The sequence below is a fragment of the Salvia hispanica genome, chromosome 4, assembly GCF_029641045.1.
Source record: "Salvia hispanica isolate PSC_SH4W2 chromosome 4, Shi_PSC_v1, whole genome shotgun sequence".
In the NCBI taxonomy this organism is placed as follows: Eukaryota; Viridiplantae; Streptophyta; class Magnoliopsida; order Lamiales; family Lamiaceae; genus Salvia; species Salvia hispanica.
In genome coordinates, this window is record NC_142695.1 from 12,547,993 (window position 1) to 12,569,494 (window position 21,502).

The 21,502-nt window shown below is 34.9% G+C and overlaps 2 protein-coding genes across 3 annotated transcripts; one reads left to right on the forward strand and one right to left on the reverse strand.

The window, feature by feature from the left end:
* The first annotated feature begins 1,367 nt into the window (after positions 1-1,367).
* Positions 1,368-6,341, forward strand: LOC125196781 (GTP-binding protein YPTM2-like). Its single transcript, XM_048095403.2, has 8 exons — positions 1,368-1,454; positions 1,911-1,983; positions 5,042-5,089; positions 5,172-5,219; positions 5,330-5,401; positions 5,505-5,660; positions 5,829-5,932; positions 6,056-6,341. The coding sequence occupies exons 1-8, from the start codon at positions 1,441-1,443 to the stop codon at positions 6,150-6,152; spliced, it is 612 nt and encodes a 203-aa protein (XP_047951360.1). The 5' UTR covers positions 1,368-1,440; the 3' UTR covers positions 6,153-6,341.
* Positions 6,342-11,529: 5,188 nt separating this feature from the next.
* On the reverse strand, positions 11,530-12,926 carry LOC125196514 (uncharacterized). Of its 2 annotated transcripts, none has more exons than XM_048095049.2 (3): positions 12,662-12,926; positions 12,472-12,569; positions 11,530-11,825 (listed from the first exon to the last, which is right to left on the reverse strand). In XM_048095049.2, exons 1-3 carry the CDS (start codon positions 12,821-12,823, stop codon positions 11,588-11,590), a joined length of 498 nt encoding a protein of 165 aa, XP_047951006.1. In that variant the 5' UTR covers positions 12,824-12,926; the 3' UTR covers positions 11,530-11,587. The 2 variants fall into 2 exon arrangements, with proteins under 2 accessions (XP_047951006.1, XP_047951007.1); XM_048095050.2 differs by having other exon boundaries at positions 12,472-12,572.
* Between the last annotated feature and the right edge of the window lie 8,576 nt (positions 12,927-21,502).

The window sequence follows — 21,502 nt, forward strand, 5'->3', positions numbered from 1 at the left end:
CCCATATCTTCACCCCTTCACTCTAATCTTTTCTCATCTCAATTTTCTCTTTCTAGAAAGCAAAAAATGGTTTTCCCTGGTTTCTCAAATCGACAACTCACGACGGAAATTCCGATGTTCCCCAGTGGTCCCTACTCTGGTGGTTCCCCATAGAGGAATAAAAAACTGGAGGACCGGTTTCAATACCGGTTAAAAAACATCGGTACAAGAGCCGACCTATTCTTAATCAAGAAGCGGGTAACATTACAATTTCAATTTTATTTTATTTTTTATTTTACTACTCCCTCCGTCCCTTTGTAGTAGAAGCGTTTCTTTTCGGCACGAGATGTAAGAAATTGTGTTAAAAGTGAGTTAAGTGATGAGAGAATAAAGTAGGAAAGGAAAAAGGTGGAGAGAGAAAGAGAGAATAAAGTAAGAGAGAAGAAAAGTTGGTGCATTAAGGGAGTATCCCTCCGTTCCGCTTAAGATGACACGTTTCCCTTTTTTGTTTGTCCCAACTAAGATGACACATTTCCTATTTTGGAAGCTTTCTCTCTCCAATTAATACACCCAATAATTTTTTCTCACTCTTATTAAAATATTTATCTTTTTTTTCTCTCTTTATTTTAATACTTACACTCATCTTTTCTTTCTCAAATTAAACACTTTAAACTAATAATTCCTAAAATCTTATGCTGGCTAAAGAATGTGCCATCTTAGCCAGGACGGAGGGAGTTTTATAATTAAAATTTCAGAATTTTACCCTAATTCTCTCATGTACCTTCGCACCGCCACCGGCCACACTAACTCAAGAGAAAGAGAAAATTTGTCCATCTACCTAATTGTCTTGGTTTGTTTTTGTTGTATTTATTTTAATATTTTTAGTATTAACTGTTAGTATAATTTTAGATGGTAGATTATTAATTTTTAGATATTTACTTTGATTGAATATTTATAGTGGATGATAAATATTGTTTGTTTTGTATTTATTGTGTATTTATTTAAATCTATAGGTATTAATTGATTTTTAAATGCTAGATTATTAATTTTTTAGGTATTTAATTTATTGAATTTTTAGATATTGGATGATAAATATTATTGTCATGTTGGTTTGCATTTTTTGTGCATTCATTTTGAATATTTAGGTACTACAGTAGATTATTAATTTTTTAGTATTAAATTATTCAATCTTTATTCAAATAAATTTTAGATTAAAATTCCAAATCAGTTCCGGTTAGAGAATTGAAAATTAAGCAACTAATCTTATTTTATTCAAAATACAAATGGAATAACACGTGTGAAGCACTTGTACGGTTGCCACGTCATGCCCCCACCCCACCTTAAAAGCGACATTTTCTCATCCCAACTCTCAAACTCCCTCTTTATAGAATCGGTGCCGGGAAAATTGAAATTTCCCATTCATTCTCACTCCGATCATCTCATTCACCATTAACGCCGGCCATGAATCCTGAATAGTAAGCCTTCTCTCTCGAATTTTTACTTTTAATCACTTCACCCAATTTGGTTGCTTTCTATGCTGATCATCACGATTTTTCTGACCTAAATCAACTGAATGATTCACCTGATCTTGATTGTGTGTTTGCAAGGCGTATTTGTATTTCATTTAACCGTGTTTCGGAAAGAGTAGATTTTGGAGCCATCTGTCTTTTTCTTCCGATAATATTCATGGAACTATATATTTCACATTTTACATTGTTATGGAATCTGATTACTCTAATTCTCATTGCTATATTTTTACTATGCTTATGTGATCTGAAATATATACTGGAAATTAAAATCTTTTGGCTCTCTTAATTCCTAAATCATGAACAAAGGAGACTTGGATTTCTCTGGTTAGACCATAGAAGAATAATTTCCCTCACTCTCATTTTGGTGATTTTTTTTTTTTTTTTTTTTTTTTTATATCTCAGCGACTACCTATTTAAGCTTCTGCTAATTGGAGATTCCGGTGTGGGGAAGTCATGCCTTCTTCTGAGGTTTGCTGTAAGTTCTTTTGTGATACCGAAATGACTTGTTTAACATATTGTCCATTTATTTCCACCAGTTAGAATATCTCATGGTCATGGAGTACTGAGTTTAGTTAGTGTGATGGTATAAAATTGTTACTGTAGCTTCTGGTTTTTTTTCGTATTATGGCCAACTAGCGGATGCTGATATTTTATCACTACTATCTAATTTGGACAGTATTTATTTGGTTAGAAATGCTTTTCGTTCTTTATTCACTATAAAAGGTAGACTGTCTTCTTAAAATTTAGAACTGAGTGAGATTTGGTTGTTAACTTGGAATGTAAAGTTCCATATCTGTAAGCTATACCATGTATATAAGAATTTCATTGCTGCAATGGTTTGGCCTAAATACAGATAGTAGCTATGAATAGGACCCTGCAGGCCTGCACAAAATTGTAAAAACGTAACATTTTCTCCCAATGCATTTTGGTTAGTATGGTTCAGTTTCTTAAGCTTTTGGTTTGGTTAAATTTTAACAAAAAAGTCAGTTTTTTGGCCAATTTTGTATTTTTCCTATGTAATAGACTGATAAAAAAAGAGGCAATCATAAGAAATATCCCCTTTTATATAGTATAAGCAAATTATACCCACCTTAATAACCAGTATCCACGATTCATATAAAAAGACATAATTACCCTTAATGAAATGTCAAAAAGAAAACTATATTCACCCCAGTCCCACCGTCATCCCCACCCATCGATCAAGCCTCCACCCCCTGTCTTCCCCAACTCTCATATTCCCCCCCAATTATCTTTCCATAGCCACTCCTCTAGTAACCTCGAACCCAACTCCATGCTATGCTCGTCTTTTGACATGTTTGTTTTCCTTGTTGTTTGTCGTCCCGTCATCGTCATCTGCAGTTATGCTCATATTTAATATCTCTTACTTTACGCTCTCATACTATATTTTCTCTCCTAATTTATTCTCTCTATTTATCTACATTATTCACATTCTACTTAACTCACTAAATATTATGCTTCAACACTGATGGGACGGAGGGTGTATTAATTTATCTTTCTATCCTTATTTCAAAAGTGGTATTTTTCATTTTGCATAAAATAAATAACTAAATAAGAATTAGTATATGTATAATATTTAATGAAATGAATATATATTTACAAATAAATCTAAACTAATTAAATAATTATGGATTTTTTTTTGTAAAACAAAAGTAAAGAAAAGGTAAATTAAAAAAAAAACATTGTTAAGTTAATTCGGTTCGGTCCAGTATACTTCTAAGGAAATTTGGTGTTCCCTATTTGGTAGTTTTCCTTGGTAAAAATTGAGCTTAAAATGCTGAAACACTTTTCCTAGCATATTTTCTTTCGTTCTATATAAGAGGACTAAAAAGACCTCCTGACTAGGTCAGAACGAGAACTTGTCTTAAATTTGTAAATGGCCCAAGGTTATATATACTCCTTAAATATAGCCAGTGATAAACATAGGGCCTATCCACACGGAGTTGTATGTTCTAAATATCTCTGGCTCTCTGAGTTTATATTAAAAATGTTTGGTTGTTTGGTTGGTTAAAGGCTCTTAGCTGACCGAGGTATTGTAAAGATCAAACTGAAAACCAACAGGAGTTGCAAGTTCTAAATCTCTTTCTCTTTGAGGTTGTTTAAAAGATGTTTGGTTGGTTGGTAGGTCAAAGCTAACCAAGGTATTGGGCATATCAAGTTTAAAACTCTACAAGAAAAGATTAATAAAAACAAACGACCTGATCAGTGGTCTAGACTTGTTAAGCATGTGCACGTTATTCAGTCATTGATGCATTATATCACATTCATGTCAACAGTTATGGTTAAGTAATGCCGCAAGTAGCTTTTTACTCATCACGCCTTCGACAAAACACTTCCCCATCCTGTCCATGCGTTATAGAGTTTTTCCCCCTCATCTGACCTCACCTGACCTGGTCAAGGTCAGGACTTGTTAAGCATGTAGATTTATACAGTCACTGATGCATGGGTTATAATTGCACGTAGACATCCCTGGTCAAACAATGCCGCCATTCGACCAGAGCGCATTCGCTCTAGATGGACTCGTAAGGGACTTCTTACGTATATCCTCAACTCGATGTTTTTATGATATACACCTTACGTCGGTCATTGAATCCTTGGTTATGTTGCATCCGGATTATACACCTTTCGATCTGATCTATTTGTGAAGTAGGTTACCTTAATTATTTTACACCTTATGCCTGTATCAGTTATCCTTGATCAGTTATCCCTGATTATACCCCAAAATTGGGCTCATCACTCATCCCAAGAGTGACTGTAGATGAGGAATGGCATGGAACTATTTGTAAGGCTTTCGAACATAGGTAGTGCATTAGTCAATCCCAGGGGCATTTTGGCACGTCAGAGTGGGTTACCTGAATCTGATGATACCCAGCGCACAAATCCAATTGGCTGAACCAATGTGTGTCGTACAGCTCGTATAGTATGAGAGAGGAAAAAGTAATCCATCACTTGTGGTGGGTATAACGTGTTTCCTTTTCCGAGACCAGTTTCAAGAGAGAATAAAGAGATAAAGAGATAATAAAGTAAGAGAGAGAGAGAATAGAGTAAGAGAGGGTTAAAGTTTTGTTTTTCCTTAAAAAAAGAAATTGATCACTTGTAGTGGGACAATCCAAAATGGAAAGTTAATCACTTGTGGTGGGACGGATGGAGTATTTATAACTTGAAAATCGCCATGAGCAAAATATATGTTATGCTTAAGTCACCCCTTTATTCGAGTAATTTTTTCTTTGGCAGTTGCCCCAAGCCTATGCTTTTCTGAATCCAAATATATGAGTTGTGACTTTTGTATGATAAGACAAAAAATAGGTAAAATTATATAATCAAATTTATCATGAGCAAACTTAGTGCTTGTACTTCTGCTATAGTGATAGTATCTTTTAAACTGCAACCAGTGCAATTGATTCATAGTTTTTCTTTCTGTTACTTCTGCTTCTAGCTAGTTGCACTACAATGTCTCTTAGGATAGAGGAGATAATGTTAACTTTCTTTTTTCATCTTCTTGCCTTTTTATGCAGGATGACTCATATCTTGAGAGTTACATTAGTACCATTGGTGTAGACTTTGTAAGTGATTGTTTCGATTACACATTAACGCAGTGGTTTTATATTATCCACAATAATGTACAAGTATTATTCTATGATGTAGAAAATACGCACAGTGGAGCAGGATGGAAAAACTATTAAGCTGCAAATAGTAAGTGTCTGGAACTCAACTCTGGATTACCAACCTGCATTGGATGGGTATAACGTCTTTACTTTTCCAAGACTAGTTTCAAAGGACTAACCATTTAGTCCTTTGGGCAGTGGGATACAGCTGGGCAAGAACGTTTTAGAACAATTACTAGCAGTTACTACCGTGGTGCTCATGGTATCATTGTAAGTGCCAGGCAATATAAGTGCAGTTCGATCCATGTGTTTAATTAATTAATCAGTGTCATCGTGAAATCAATTAATGTCAAGTAATGGTCACACTTACCAGGTAGTTTATGACGTGACTGATCAAGAGAGCTTCAACAATGTGAAGCAATGGTTGAATGAAATTGATCGATATGCAAGTGACAATGTTAATAAGCTTCTTGTTGGAAACAAGTGTGATCTCACATCCCAGAAAGTTGTCTCCACTGAGACAGCCCAGGTAAAATGTTTAATCCACATCACACTCTCTTTATCTGAACATGATGGTAGCTCGAATTAAATGTGTAGATACAAACCATTTGAGACAATAATAAAAGTCAGACAAGATGGTAGTTGTTCAGTCCATGAGATTGAGTATCGTTTATTAAATACCGTTATTCAATTTCAGGCATTTGCTGACGAAATTGGGATACCATTCATGGAAACAAGTGCTAAGAATGCTACTAATGTGGAGCAGGCTTTCATGGCTATGTCTGCTTCCATCAAGAACAGGTATACATTTTCATCTTCGAAAAACTTTGAAATGGTCTGTGCAATTATGTCTTTATTCCGCTAATCATGATTTTATCGAAACACTTCTATATCTACTGAAATTCGTTTGGTATCTACTTCAAGGATGGCAAGTCAACCAGCAATGAATAATGTTCGACCTCCAAGCGTGCAGATTAGAGGACAACCTGTTAACCAAAAAACCGGCTGCTGCTCCAATTGAAATTTTAAGACGTGCTTTGGGTTGACATCAATTTTGTCTATCAAGGCATGTAAAATTGGAGCTTGAACTAGTTAGGGGTTTAGGAAGATGACTTCATAATCGTTCCCTCTTTTATCTAAGAACCACTTCTATATGCTCAAATATCCATTATTTTTTATAATATTTTAGCAAGGAAAGAAAGTGTATTGAGGGAGGCACTCTCCTTGAGAACTAAGACCTCGATGAGGACAACCTTAGGCTACTTTCATCTATGCAAGCACTATCCTATGAATACACAGAAGAAAGCTCACAAAGGAGGCTTACAAATCAAGATTCAACAAAGTCCCTCATCAAAAATATTAAGGGAAAAAAAGATGAAAAAATATCAAAAATCGTGCTTGGGCATCCCATCGACTCACTGTGACTATTTTGGACTCGTTGCAAAGCCAACGAGTCGTTGGTTTTGCACTAATCTGCGTAACTCTTTCATCTTGACTTCGATTGAGGCGTGCAAAGCACTCACGTGAAGCTATTTCGAAGATGAAGATAATGATGGTCTTAGTAGAGAGAGAATTTTAACTTCATTCGTATTGGCATGTTTCTATTTGAATCAGACTTCAATTCCGGCTTGGCTCCTTGTCATGCCTTCACGCTCTTTTCATACTCCAGTAAACCCATGGCACAACGTTGTATTATATGATGTTCAACACTTAGATTCAAATCAGGTACTATCTATTAGTACTATCAAATAATTCATGTCATCAATAAATATATTCTTTAATTCATTTATAGATATCATGTGCTTTCTTTTTAAAAGCTGACTTTAAATCTTTCCTTAGTTTACACTTAATAATTTGTTTCATTCACTTTATTTTCTATCAAAAAATTTCTTTCGTTTCCCTTAATTAGATAAGTAATAAGCTACATATTAGGGTTGGAAAAAGTATCGCAATACCGCACTTGTCATACCAAAAAAATACTGAAAATACCAACTTTTTCGTTATACCGCAATTTTCGTACGGTAGAATACCATACCGAAATATTTCGATACAATAACAATACCAATTTTTTACATACCGCGGTATACCGAATTCTTGGTGCATACCAAAAAATCGGTATATGATAAAATATTACTTTTAAATATTTTGTGTATGTAATAATTTTTTTACATATCGGTATTACGGTATACCATACCATACTTCGGTATACTGTAACCGTGCGGCACACCGTAATAACGGTATCAAAAATTAACCATATTTTGTCATAGTGCAGTTTTCAACACGGTATGTGATATGTAGACATGCCCAAGAGTCCGGAACGCCGGTTCCGGTTCTGAAAATCTCGAATCTGTAACCGAACCTTGAGCGTATTTCACGGTTACGATTCCGGTTCAAAAATCGCCGATTTTGGTTTCGGTTCTGAATTGGTGGTTTTTCGCGGTTCGGTTCAGTTCCAAACCGATGGCGGGTTTATGAAGATTTGGTTTGATTTTATGGTTTTCTGGCGGTTTTTCGCAGTTACGGTTTGGAACCGCCCGCAACGGCGTTTCCGACACGGTTTTGGTTCCAGAATTTTGGAACTTGAACCTACCCACAGTTCCAAAAATGGCGGTTTCGGTTCCATTTAAATCTCACGATCTCGGTTCAAAACCATAACCACCGATTACAGTTTTGCGGTTGGTCGCTCTAATAGTAAACCTTGAGCATTTCTAGTGGTATGATATTCTCAGCAGTGGTATGGGCCTCGCTCTTGAGTTATTTAAACTTAACTATTGAGAACATCGTACTTATGTCTTGTTATTTTATTTGTTATGTATCTTTTGAATATAACTAGTAATATTATTCGCACCTTACACATTTACTATTCACATTTTTTACATGTATTGTGATAGGATTATTTTTCATATTTTTAGAGTATTTATTGAGCTTGACTAATGATCCAATGAGATATTTTTAGAGTATTTATTGAGCTTGACTATTGATCCAATGAGATTTGGAATGGCTTAAACCTAAGACTTATTTAAAGTAGTTTAATTTTATTAAAGTCTTTAAAACTATTAATGAGTGTCACTACCATGTTTAATGATGAATTACCATTCCAAATTTGAATTACATATTCCTGATTAATTTAATTCCATTTCTCGTGTATAAGATGTTTTATGTCCATTAATTAATTAATTTTGCTAACCAACTTAATTTAATAAATATTACGTGTATCAATAGGACCATAGAAAATTTCAGATGCAGTTTTTGTGAAATGTAATAAAATTAATAAAAGTTACCTTCAATCGAACCATAAGGATGATTTGAGTATTTCTTAGAGTCGGCGGGAAATGCTTAGAGTAACCACCCGAAATGCTTAGAGCATCCACAATGGGTTTAGGCTAGTCATAGGCCAGTTATAGGCTAGCCACAAACTTCCCATGTCACATCATCAGCACTAAAATTCTTCATGTCACATCATCAGGACAAACAACTGGACAAGCAATAAGCTAGCCACAACAATCAAAATTAAAAAAACAACTAAATTTACGGAATTAAACACAAAATACGGAATAAATTTATGACACATATACGGGAAAATTCATTAATTTTATTTTTAAAAAAAGTACATTACATAAAAAAAATTACATAAATAAAAAAAAAATCGGGCTTCCACACACGAGCCCCCGCCCCACTCTAGTCCTCGTCGCCGTCGCCGCCGCCACCCGGGACCCCCAAATCTGCAGCATCTGAGCCCGCGTCTGATCCCCCCAACTGTGCTGTGGCGGCATCCAAATCGACCCGCATACTCTCGAGCATTGAGTGAAGAAATCTCTTCTCCACGGGTCAGTTGCCTCCCTCCATTCAGCTAAGATCTTGTGCATCTGTTTACACGTTTGTTGACGCGTGAAGAAGGCGAGCTCGGTTGGTGACTTGCCAGCAGGGGGGGATGCCGCTGGACCTCCTAGGACCCTGGGCGACTCCCCTCGCTGCCCGTTGCGCCCGTATTTGACCAACCGGGCGAGTGCGGCGAGTAAACAATGAAGGTGACGGGAACTCCTGAACATCCTCGAGGAGGTCGTGAGAACCGCCGCTGCTGCCGCTGTAATCACCGCCATAGTTCAGTCGCTGCTTCTTTGGCCAGCCAGCATCAACACTCGTCTGGAACTTCTCGGAATCCATCGGCACCAGATAACAGTTCTAGTAGGTGAATTCCTTATACAGCCCCGTCACGGGGAAGGCTTTCTCCGCTATCCTCCTGCAGTCCTCGTCAGTTTGGCCACTGGTCTTCATGCCGAGGGCGTTGGTGTACAAGCCCGCAAATCGGGAGACCACAGCCCTGATTCGCTCCCACCCCTTCCGGCACTCATCCCCACTGTATGCCTTCCTATGCAGGCAATTCCTCTTGTAGGCTGCTGCAATTTTAGCCCACATGTTGACGATCCTCTGATTGTTCAAAACGAGGGGATAATCGCAAATAGACACCCAAGCCTTGGACAACGCGACGTTCTCATTATCCGTCCACTTCCTCCGTGCCGGGCTGCCATCATCAGCCGGCTACGACGACTCGCCAACCACCCTCTTGCCCTTCCTCTTCTTCTTCGGTTCGCCCCGGCCCCTCCCTACTCCCCCGGGGACGTGAGTGTCCGCCTCCTCGAGATCTATATAGTGTTTCAAAAATTTAATTAAAAAAAAATGCGCTGGCCGATCGCCAGCCTACAATGGCGGCGAGCGGATCGGCCAGCGCTCGCCGAATTTCTCGCTGATTGCAATGGTTCGGCGAGCGGACCGGCCAGTGCCGGGAATCGGCTAGTCGGTCGCTCGCCAACCATTGTTGATGCTCTTAGAGTCACTACCGCGATCTGTGAAAGTTTTTCTGAAAAAAAAGAACTCGTCTAACGACGGAATTTGAGATTTTTTAAATCTTGATTTGTGAAATTAGAATTTTACCACTAGAAAAACATTATTCCCGTCATTCATTCAATTCTATTGATTATGACATCTTTAAGAAATGTGTCCTAAATCCAACACTAATAAGAGCATCTCGGGAGAAAAAAGGTAAATGGAGAGATAAAGTCTTATAATTATCATATTTATCTTCTTTTCATGTAAAAATATTAGTATAAGAGGAAAGATATTTGGGAAGGTATTATTATACCTTTTCGCATTTTAAAGAGGTATTGCATCTCGGGAAAGTCTTATAATTATCATATTTGCTTTTTTTCATGAAAAATAAGGAAAAGGTATTTGAGAATGTATTATACCTTTTCGCATTTTAAAGAGGTATTGCATCTCGGGAGAGGTAAATGGAGAGATAAAGTCCTATAATTATCATATTTGCCTTCTTTTCATGAAAAATCATTCTATAAGAGCAAATGTATTTGAGAAGGTATTGTATTTTAAAGAGTTATTTTTACCTCTTCATCAATGGAGAGGTAAAATCTTATAACTACCATAATACCTTTTTTTTTTTCCAGGAAAAATCATTTTAGAAGGGAGAACGTGCTTGAGAGGGTATTATATCTTTATATTTTGGAATACATCTTGTACTAATTTTTTTTTATACTAGAAAATAATTTACCTCTTAATATATTTTTCTAATTAAAAATTATTACTTTTTAAAAGGATATATTTCCCTTTTTTGAAAAGATAATTAGATAATATACCTTTTCTATATACTTATTCCCTCCCTAATCTATTAAGTGAGATATATCATTCATTAATTCCAAATCAATTAAAACTCAAATTATGAATACAAAAGCAGGTTGTTAATCTCAATTCTCAAACTTCATCGTATGTTTTCTTTCGATGAAATGTAGACCAAAATTTCAATAATGTTTAAGAGTAGGTGTGATTCAAGAGCAGCACTTGGCTTTAGAAATTGCGACAGGCGATTTCATTTCATGGTGGAGACATTATTAATTAATATTGAAACTGAAAATTCAAGAAAATGCCACCTCTTGTCGGAGCCAGTAAATGACAATTGCTACACATAGGAGACTGACAGTTTTCACTCTATCAATATATATGTATTTATATTTCTTTGAAAAAATCATTACAATTCATTTGATATTTAATAATAATAAAACAAAATAAGACTGATATTGATACCGATTGGCCAAATAATTTGGACCACATAAGGACATAGATTGCCTGGCCAAATATATACCTGGGGCTGGTGCTACACAAAAAATTAAATTTAAGAGATTAATAGTAGTAATACGTACTTTGGCAGTCAATTAAAGGACCATAGTTCCATTTAATTAAAATTATTTTTGCAGTAGCTAGCGGAGATAGCCTATTTGGTGTAGGGATAGAATTTTATTTGTAAACTTGTCTCACATTTTAATCAGATTTCATTTCCAAAACTGAATTACCATAACTAATTACTATTAAAAAAATAAAGGAAGTAGAAGTAGAAGTAGAAGAAGTACTAATTAAAGTTGTGCATTAATTTTGATACAAGGTAGATTATTAATTACTAGTAATTTCCATTCTGCAACAAGGGCAGTGTGCATTGGCCTCTAGCCAAGGCAACAAACAGTGAGTGTGGAACCTATGCCCACATCTCAACTTCATTAGATTTTCCGGTGAAGCCTTGATCTCGTCCAAGCACACCACGCACTCCTCCAACGATGACGACCTCCACTTCAGCTTCAACCATTTTAGCCTCTTTGATTCGCTCTTCTTTACTTCCGAACCGTTCTTAACCCTGTCCACCAATTACATTTTTGATCAACCTAGCTATATAAATTGAATTGAGATATTGACATCTAATATCACGGAATTTTTTAAAAATTTGTTTTTTCCATGAACTTTGAACTTGACATATAATATCACGAACTTAAATAGTTGTTGAACTTTTTTCACCACCGACAAAATCCAATTACATTAAAATAAGATTGATAACCATATCTAACTTTTAGAGATTTTGTAATCACATAATCATCATTTTTAAGTGGTAACAATACCTTAGGTGATGTGATAACAAATAAAATGTAGTTGGATTTTGTCGTCGATGGAAAAAAATATAACAACTATGTAAGTTCGTGATATTATATGTCAAATACAAAGTTCGAAGAATTGTTTTTTTTTTTTTTTTAATTTCAACCATATTAGGCGTCAATACCCAATTTAATTTGGTACCGGAGTGTATTGGATGAACTAACTAAAGCAAGTTTGGTTGATGACTTTGACTTGACTTGACTTAAGGGTCATTTGGTAAATAAAGTAAAAATGGACGGAGTGATGAAGAAATTAGTTTCCATGACAAGGACATGCAAAATTTCACGATCTTTAAATTAATGTTCATTTATCAATAAAAAAATAGTCGGAAGTAAAAAAGAAGTTGGCCGGACCTGGTGGTTTCCGATGTCCACAGCCTCGAGTCGAGTCTTTTCTTCGCTTCTCGGGCCTCAGCGCCAAGCCGGCTCTCGTCGCACATTATCTGCCGTCTCTGCTGTAGACGTTCAAATCAGCCAAATAAAACTAGACAAAATTAATTAGAAAATCTAATTGATCTATATTTGTAGTAATTACAAATCCTACCGAGGAAGGCGTTGAGTTGCAGAGATGGAAGTCATGGCTGCTGACGTATAAGCACAGAGACGATCGCCGTGTGGAGCAGCCGGAGACGGCCGGAGAGGGTTCGCTTTTCTGGTGAAGTCTTCTTCTTCTTGCTGCTTCAACTCCCGGCAGCATACCAGCCATAGATAAACACTCCAAATCTTTGTTGTTTTCTTTTCTTTTTTTCGATGGTTTCAATGGAATTTAAGGCGGAGTTAAAAGCTGTGTAATATAGTCCTATTTATGTGCTGTGTTGTTTAGTGTGACCTTTGTATTTAGTTATGATTCTCTTTTGTATTTTGCTATCTTGTTTCGTGAGTAAAGTAAGAGATAGAAAAAAAAACTAATCAGACATCCTGAAAAGGAAAATTTATCACTTAGTTGTGATTAATTGCTAACCACATTAAAATGAATGAAAATAACTGTAAAACTAAACCGTGTACTGATTCATTAATACTGAGACGCATCTTTTGGACACGAAGATTAAGAAATATGAATAGTGTGTAAAGTGAGTGTTACTTTTTGCCAAAAATAAAAATGTCTCAATTATGTTGAAATATCACAAAATAGAAAAACGACTCAATTATTAAGCAACGGAAGGAGTATCACCAATTGCCAATTTTCAATATCACAAAACCATACAGATATTGAGTCATACATTTTATAATGTTAATTAATACTCCAATATAGTCCTCAATTCTTATTTTACTGGCAGTCTTAGTAGAATAAGACCCTATTATAATATTCAATAAACTTTATCTATCTCATAAGAATAAACATTATTTTTCTCTAACAAGACGGATCTTATATTTAACTAATAAAAATCTTAAAATGTCACTCTGGAGAGGGTACTTGAGAAATGGACGGTCATATCTTTAAATCACGTATTTCGTAATTTATTAAATCTTTCTTAATTAAATTTAATACTAGTTTATAGTAATAAAAATATAATAATGGCCGTCTCAACCGGCGAACACATTTAAATGTAATAATTTTCAAAATGATTATGAGTGGAGGAAAGATGACCTGTTTGCATGTTAGTGGAGTTTAGTGGCAAGTGAGGCAGATTGTTTAGGTCTTTCAAAGTTTGTACCGTCAAAAAAGAAGATTTATCATCCAAGAAAATGGAGAAATAATAGAGGTTCACGAATAATTGGGAGACAATGGTGTGGCCCTACCAATAAGTCCTCAGTCTATAGTCATTCAATATGATTGGCAAAATGTCACTCTATCTTTATGTATGGATAATCACAAATATATTATTCATAATATGTTAACTTCCGCAATAATACTAAAAATATTAAAAAGTTATGCACTATGAAATAATAATATAAACATTCAATATAGGAGGTCTCTATATTTCAACAATAATTTATAGGGCATTCCATTTTCTATAACGAGGACAAACTTTAATTGGATTCATTTTATTAGCATTACTCTATATTTTTGGTGAAAGTTAGTGTTTATAGAGTATATAAAGCATATATGACAGCGAAATATGCAACGGAAAGCAATTTGACAACGAAATTCATGATGAAGTTAGGAAACTATACATTTTTCTAGATTTATATAACTACTATTAGAGTAAGTAGGAGTTAATAGAAATCTATTTTCTTTAGTCATCGAGAAATTATATTGTTTCTTTAGTTAATTTGAGAAAGTATGTAACCATACGCGATTCATATTACACGCAACTAGTTCTGAAATAATTTTAAAAATAAACAATAAATACGAAATAAATCGTATAAAAAAATGACTCGAGTATATTGACGTTTGGCCACGATTTAATAGTTGCTAGGCTACTTAATTTCGGGTCGTTGAACTGATTGAAACTTAATAAAATTTTGTTACACTCATGTACGTGTTATAACTTTAAAAATAGGAAAGAAAAATTATGAGATTTAAATTGTTTGCATTTGTCTCACAAGGTCTGATTAGATAAAATCGTATATGATGTGGTAGTGAAAAAAAATTATACTTCCTCCAACCTCCGTCAATCATTTAAAGACACGTTTTGATTCGATATGAGTTTTAAGAAGTTTGTTTGACTTTATAAAAGAAAATGAGTGAAAAAATTAGTGAAATATGACTCATATTTTTATATTTTATTTTTATAGTAGAATGTGAGTGTAATAAGTTAATGGAGTATGAGGTCCACTTACTAGTGAAGGGGTTACATGAAGAAACGGCCGATGTCGGATATTTATCATTAATGTTTTGTACTCCCACATTCCACAAAAGATGTCACACTTATGGGACGACACGAGATTTTATGAGGTTTTGTTTTGTGTGTTAAATGAAGAGAGAAAATATAATTTTTATATTCATGTGAGAGAGAACATTTTTCAAAAAAAGAAATGTGACATCTTTTATGAGACAAAATGAAAAGGAAAGTGTGACATCTTTTGTGGGACGGAAGGAGTATATAATATTGAACATACATCATAGCTTATTTATTATTTTAGCTTGGTAGTGAGGGAGGATTTTTCATAACTAAAAATTATTCTAACCGATGTCGGATATTTATCATTAATGTTTTGTACTCTATATAACATTGAACATACATCATAGCTTATTTACTATTTTAGCTTGTCAGCGAGGGAGGATTTTTCATAACCAAAAAATATTCTAACATCTTGGGTAATACTATTAATTAATGTTTAGAGGTATTAGGATTATTACTGCAATAAATCCTTTCTTAGCTAAAAACATGTTTACGATATTTGTTAGAGTTAATATACTAAAAAGTATATTTCTGAGTGCTCTGAATAGGTAAAACTCTCCAGTCATTTCAATCTATCAATGAGAAAATATAATTTTGAATCATTCTTTTACTTGTTTATTTATGTCTTACATTTAGGTAATATAAGCAAAGAAGTTTAGGTTTTCTGCATTGTAGACCGGTCGTAGAATATGTGTTATCACATTATGTGACACAAACGGTTCCTAGAAGAAGGAAACTATATTTCACAACCTAGAGTTAAAGACATTTCACAAATGATAGGCTTTGGTATAGCACTAAAATAATCTAACTTTTTGTTGCTATATGTACTAAAAGATGAGATCTTGGAATATTGTTATTTCTTAATCTTTATAGACAACATTTAACATATGGTATTAGTTATACATTGCTTTGACGTATCTAACTATGCGGGTTTTTCGTCAATCAATTTAATCCTAATATTTGGGTACGATTGTTATTGCCCTGAATCGTGTAATGACAAAACCGTTTTGACTATATCCCAAAGAGTAGTTTATAAAAGACTTTATTATTCGAAAGCCCGAACGAAATAAAGTAATTTCATGAATAATAAATAAGTACATGAACTGGACTATTATTGGTACAAAAGGTAAATTAATTTAAAAGATAGTAGAGGACTTAAATCAATCAATTGATATTTAAATCAAATACAAAAAAAGTAATTAAATAAAAGTGGAAGCTCGAATTACTCAATTTCAGTCTAGGACTTGCGGTCATATTATTTTCGATAGCATCACAAAATAATAATCTATTGGATTAAAATTAAGCTTGAGCTTAAATTTAATTAAATTAGTCCAGTTGGTGGGGTTCTAACCTTCATAAATCTATGATATGTTCTAATAATACTCTATAAATAGGAGATTTAATGAGAATGAAATTTTAGCCTCCATTAATACACTAAAAAGAGGATTTTGAAAATCACACGACAATACACCTGGGTTATTTCTCTTGTTCAAGTTCCTTTGGTATATAATTAGATTGTCCACACAAATAATATATTGGAATAAGGGAACATATCAGCATATTTGCAGTAAATCACTAAGAACATGGGAAGAAGTTGCTAGCCACATTATTTTTTGGATAATATAAACGTAAGTTAGAGCATTCACGATAGCGGCTAGCCGATTTGCGTCGCTAGCCGGTCGGCTAGCCGAACTACTGCAACCGGCCAGCCGAGAATTGGCGTAAAAATCGGCGTGGGCTAGCCGATTAGAGGGCGCTGGCCGATGCGTTGGCCGCAAGGAGTTGTTTATGCGTATCGTTGACGCTTTGGAGCGTCGATATCTTTATTTCCGCTTCAGGCACGATGCGGCTGGCAGACCCGGCCACACCCCTATCCAAAAGTGCATGGCGGTAATCAGGCAGTTGGCCTACGGAGGCGCGGCAAACATGTGGGATGAGTACCTCCACATCGGTGAGACGACTTCTCTGCAATGTCTGAAGTTTTTCTGTCAGGGCGTGATTCACATTTTCGTTGAGCAGTACCTTCGAAGCCCAACCCCCCAAGATTGTCAGAGTCTGATGCAGATGCACGGGGAGCAGCATGGGTTCTCCGGGATGTTAGGCAGCATAGATTGTATGCATTGGGAGTGGAAGAACTGCCCGACTGCCTGGAAGGGGGCCTACACGACCGGCTACAAGTCAAAGAATCTCACGATGATCCTCGAGGCCGTAGCTAATTACCGACTGTGGATCTGGCATGCGTATTTTGGGGTAGCCGGGTCGAACAACGACCTCAACGTCCTCAACTCGTCGCCCCTCTTCAACGAGAAGTGTCAGGGCATCGGTCCAACCGTCTCATTTGTGGCCAACGACAACCGGCATGATATGGGCTACTACTTGGCGGATGGGATATATCCTAGGTGGCCCGTCTTTGTGAAGACGATCAGACACGTGGCGGATGACAAGAAGGCCTACTTTGCGGAACGACAGGAGTCGGCGCGCAAGGACGTGGAGCGCGCATTTGGTGTGCTCCAGTCTCGATGGGCGGCAATTAAGGGTCCAACGCGTTTGTGGGATGTCAAATGCGTTGCTGATATAATGTACGCCTGCATTATCATGCACAACATGATCGTCGAAGACGAAGGCGTACAACTGACTAGTTGGGCCAATGACGATGAAGCCGGTCCAAGCCACGGAATGGCCACCCCTAGCGTACGACGTGGGGTACCTCTCGATGAAGTCGGCCGCCTCCAGGAATATGCCGACATGCGCCAAATGGATGCTCATATTCAACTCCAAAAGGATATAATTGAAGAGTTGTGGGCACGGAAGATTGCACGGCGATAGTTTTTTTTCTTTATTATGTAATTTATTTTTTTAAATGAATATATTTTATTTAATGCAATTAATGAATTTTCCTGTATATGTCTCATAAATTCAATTCCGTAATTTAATCGTAAATTTAATTTCGTAAATGTAGTTGTTTTTTAATTATTTTTATTGCGGCTGGCCTATGGCTGGCCTATGCTGATGTGGCAGGTGGATTTTTAGTGCTGATGACGTGGCAGGGATAGAGTGTGGCTAGCCTATGACTGGCCTATTCTTGCACCTTCCGTATAATGTATTACTATGATTTATATTTTTTTATATGAATTAAATGCACTCTTGGCATGCATTCAAAGTTTATTTACAACTTGATTAATCCAAATAATCATCTAAATATATTTGTGTACTTTGATTTTTTTGGGCGATGTCTCACCGTGCAAACCCCATCATATCTCTATTCTCTAGAGGTGTGCGAGATAAAACTTTGTGATACATAAACTTTGATCAATGGAGTTTACCCGGATAGAATATATACTACATACGTCTTAAACTTGATAATTATTGGCAAAATATATTAATTGAATTAAATCCATCAAATTTGATTAATTAGTGGATATTAAAGATCTTAAACATGAGAAAAATAATTAGTTACTTAAAGAGAGTCCGGATACATTGAATTGTGATTATAATATTAATTTCAATAGTGATAAAAATTAATATAGAATTGGACTACAACTCAATTGGGACACTATTTGATTAATAAAAAAAATCCGCGATTAATCATTGTTGATCAATCCCATTCAATTGATAATAGAGCTAAAATATATGACTCGTACAGATTTCGATGTTGTATGTTCTTGAAAATTTCTTGTATTTTTTTTCATGTTCCATTTTAGTTTTTTCAGGCTTGTTTTTGAGAAATGATTAGTTTTGTTCTCATAATTGTATTGTAAATTTCCAGTAATTTATTAAAAATTTCTTGAAAGTATAAAACACTGTAACAACATAAACTTTCCAAAGAGCGATGTAGATCGGATGCTTTTCTAGTTTTCTCAGTGGTATAAACGTTGTTAAGCACATGTGATTAAATATTCAGCCAAACACAATTAAACAAGTACTTAGTACTAATTATTTAAACGTTTAATGTTGGGGAAGATATTCATATGTTCAATAAATAAGCTACCTTTACAGTTCAGGGTTTAGGGTCATTTAATTTTTGATGTAATGATGTCAACAAAGTTTATTTCAGATTTTGTCAAAGTAGTTTGATAATTGTCCATTAGTTTAATTTTTCCTAATTAAAAGACACGTTTACGAATCTCATGGAATCTGATTTTGTGAGATTTATTAAGTATCATTATTCTCAAAAAAACATCTAAATATGTCAGCAGTTGAGATTCGATGCTAAAGAACTGATCTATGCATGTATAATATCTAGAATATCCCATACATTTTAAATTTTTTCTTAGTAGCACTTGAGAGGTTTAGGTTGGCCATGTGAACAAAGTATATCCCTGTAATTTTTTCAATATTTAATTTATTTGAGAGGAATATAGGTTGTTAATTAAATCTCATGGGGCTAATTTATTTGAGAGGAATATAGGTTGTTAATTAAATCTCATGGGGCTTCTGTGTGATGTATATTAAGTAGAAGCTTTTGCTTATAGTAACAAACAGCTACTCTATATGATTGATTTCTTTTAGATATATTAGTAAAATATTTGTATTAAGTTAAAATGAAAATATAATAAACTAGATAAATAAAAGAAAGTAGAGTATGAAAAGAATAACGTAAAATAGAGTAAATATGCTGTGTTTTTTTTGCTGAAAACATATTCACAACTAAAAAAATCAATCATTTATAGTAAGATTGGTGAAGTGTCGATTTGAAATGTTAGAACTTGACCTTATGAATCTATAATTTGTCCAATAGTACTTATTTTATGATCATACTACATAATTTATTACCAACTTCTATAAAGTAACGCTAAATTTTGAAAATTAATTATTAATTTTTTTTGTTTGACCATAAGTGTACCGAATCCGTCTTTAGCGAAATCTGACTAATCCTATTCGACCGCGGTTTGCAGAAGGTCGAAAGTCTCTCAGCTGGTGGCGGAGTTTAAAACCCATAACCTTAAGGTCACCACAACTCTGCGCTGCCAACTGCATTGCAACCCGTTGGTTGATTCAAATTAAATTTTAGTTACTAGTGTTATAAAATTTTATATTTGATCCTACGTACTCCCTCCGTATTGAAAATATAGAAACAATTGAAACAATACGGGTTTTAATGCACAATTGGTAAAGTAAATGAGAAGAATTGGTAAAGTAAGAGAGATGAAAAGAAAAATGAGTAAAGTAAGAGAGAAGAAAAGAAAAAAATAGTGAAAGTAGAATTAATAAATTATGGATCTGTATCCTAAAATTAAAAGATTCTAAAATCTATTTTTAAGAAATGATACAAAATGAAAATAGTTGATATTTTTAAAAAAATGGAGAGAGTATTTGGTCAAGTTTGTGCAACTGCAGTTACAGTTAGGCCTATCACCATTGTTTGCAATAAACACATCAATTTAATCAAGTCGGCCCAATTCGGTGACTGACCCAATTATTGAGCAGTGGATTTGACATTTGAGACTGAATTTCTCCACCCATAGAAATCGCCACAAAAATTAGTCAATTCTAGCTTAATTCTTATACTTCCGTCGTCCACGAAGAATAGTCTTATTTAAAGACAATATATAATTAATTCATAAATTAAAATAGAAAATTAGAATTTAAAAAATGGTATAAAAGAGTTTTCATAAATAAAAATATGACTAATTTTAATAGACACCCAAAATGTAATATAACTACTCCCTTCCTCTCTCATTATCTATATTTTTTCGTCACAAGTTTTGAGAAATATAAAAAGAAAGTAGGTTGAAAAGGTAATTGAATTGTGTTTATTGGACATTTCTACTCATTTTTGGGTAAAGGGCAAATGGAATTGTTTATCGAATAACATTAACAATCCAACACCAAAATTTCATTCAGGATGTTATGGAGAATTTTTTGAGTTAAGTATTTTAAAACGAAATCATATGTACTCCTATTAGATATACACATTGACGAGAAATAAGCAGACGAAAAGATTCTAAAACTACTCTCCCTCTACGTCATATACCAAACTTCTATAGAATTTAAATTCTTATTATTTTATAATCCTCCAATTATGGCCTAATTAATGTAAATTGTGACAGAAATAATACCCGCCCACACCTATATCAAAACGAAATATTATTTCTTATTACTAGAGTATATTAAAAGAAAATTCTGATAATATATTCTTGATTATGTGATATGAATCCGGGCAGCGCTAAACCAAGGAAAGTGAAGAGAAGAGGTGACAAAGAGCCAAGCCGCAACTGGGGTCAGATTCGAGCAAAGATTCGCCTATTCATATGATGTCCAAATGCTTTTCAAAGACCACCATTGTCTTCTCCATCGAAAGAGCTTCGCGTGAGTATCTTGCACACCTCAATCGGAGCTCGGATGAGAAAGTTATGGTCGTTTTACAAAAACTGCGCAGTCCAACAAGCAAAACGCCCGGCGACAGTGAAAACGCCCGGGCAAGGCCCCAAAACGCCCGGCTGAGCGTTTTATGTCTGAGAAGACTTCAAAAAGGCGGGATTTTGAATAATTTTGAGTGGCTTTTCATATTCCAACCCTAGTTTGAGTGACTTTTCATTTCCTAATCTCCCACATCTATAAATAAGGCCTTGTGTATCTTTTGTAATAGATTAGAGATT

What these genes read in the sequence shown, in the direction of transcription:
- LOC125196514 (XM_048095050.2), bottom strand. Translation starts at nt 12,823, where the DNA reads ATGGCTGGTATGCTGCCGGGAGTTGAAGCAGCAAGAAGAAGAAGACTT. An exon ending in GCAACTCAACGCCTTCCTCG is followed by an intron (nt 12,573 to 12,661) that starts GTAGGATTTGTA and finishes GAACGTCTACAG; the next exon opens with CAGAGACGGCAGATAATGTG. An exon ending in TGGACATCGGAAACCACCAG is followed by an intron (nt 11,826 to 12,471) that starts GTCCGGCCAACT and finishes ATTGGTGGACAG; the next exon opens with GGTTAAGAACGGTTCGGAAG.
- LOC125196781 (XM_048095403.2), top strand. An exon ending in GCCTTCTTCTGAGGTTTGCT is followed by an intron (nt 1,984 to 5,041) that starts GTAAGTTCTTTT and finishes CTTTTTATGCAG; the next exon opens with GATGACTCATATCTTGAGAG. An exon ending in GTACCATTGGTGTAGACTTT is followed by an intron (nt 5,090 to 5,171) that starts GTAAGTGATTGT and finishes TCTATGATGTAG; the next exon opens with AAAATACGCACAGTGGAGCA.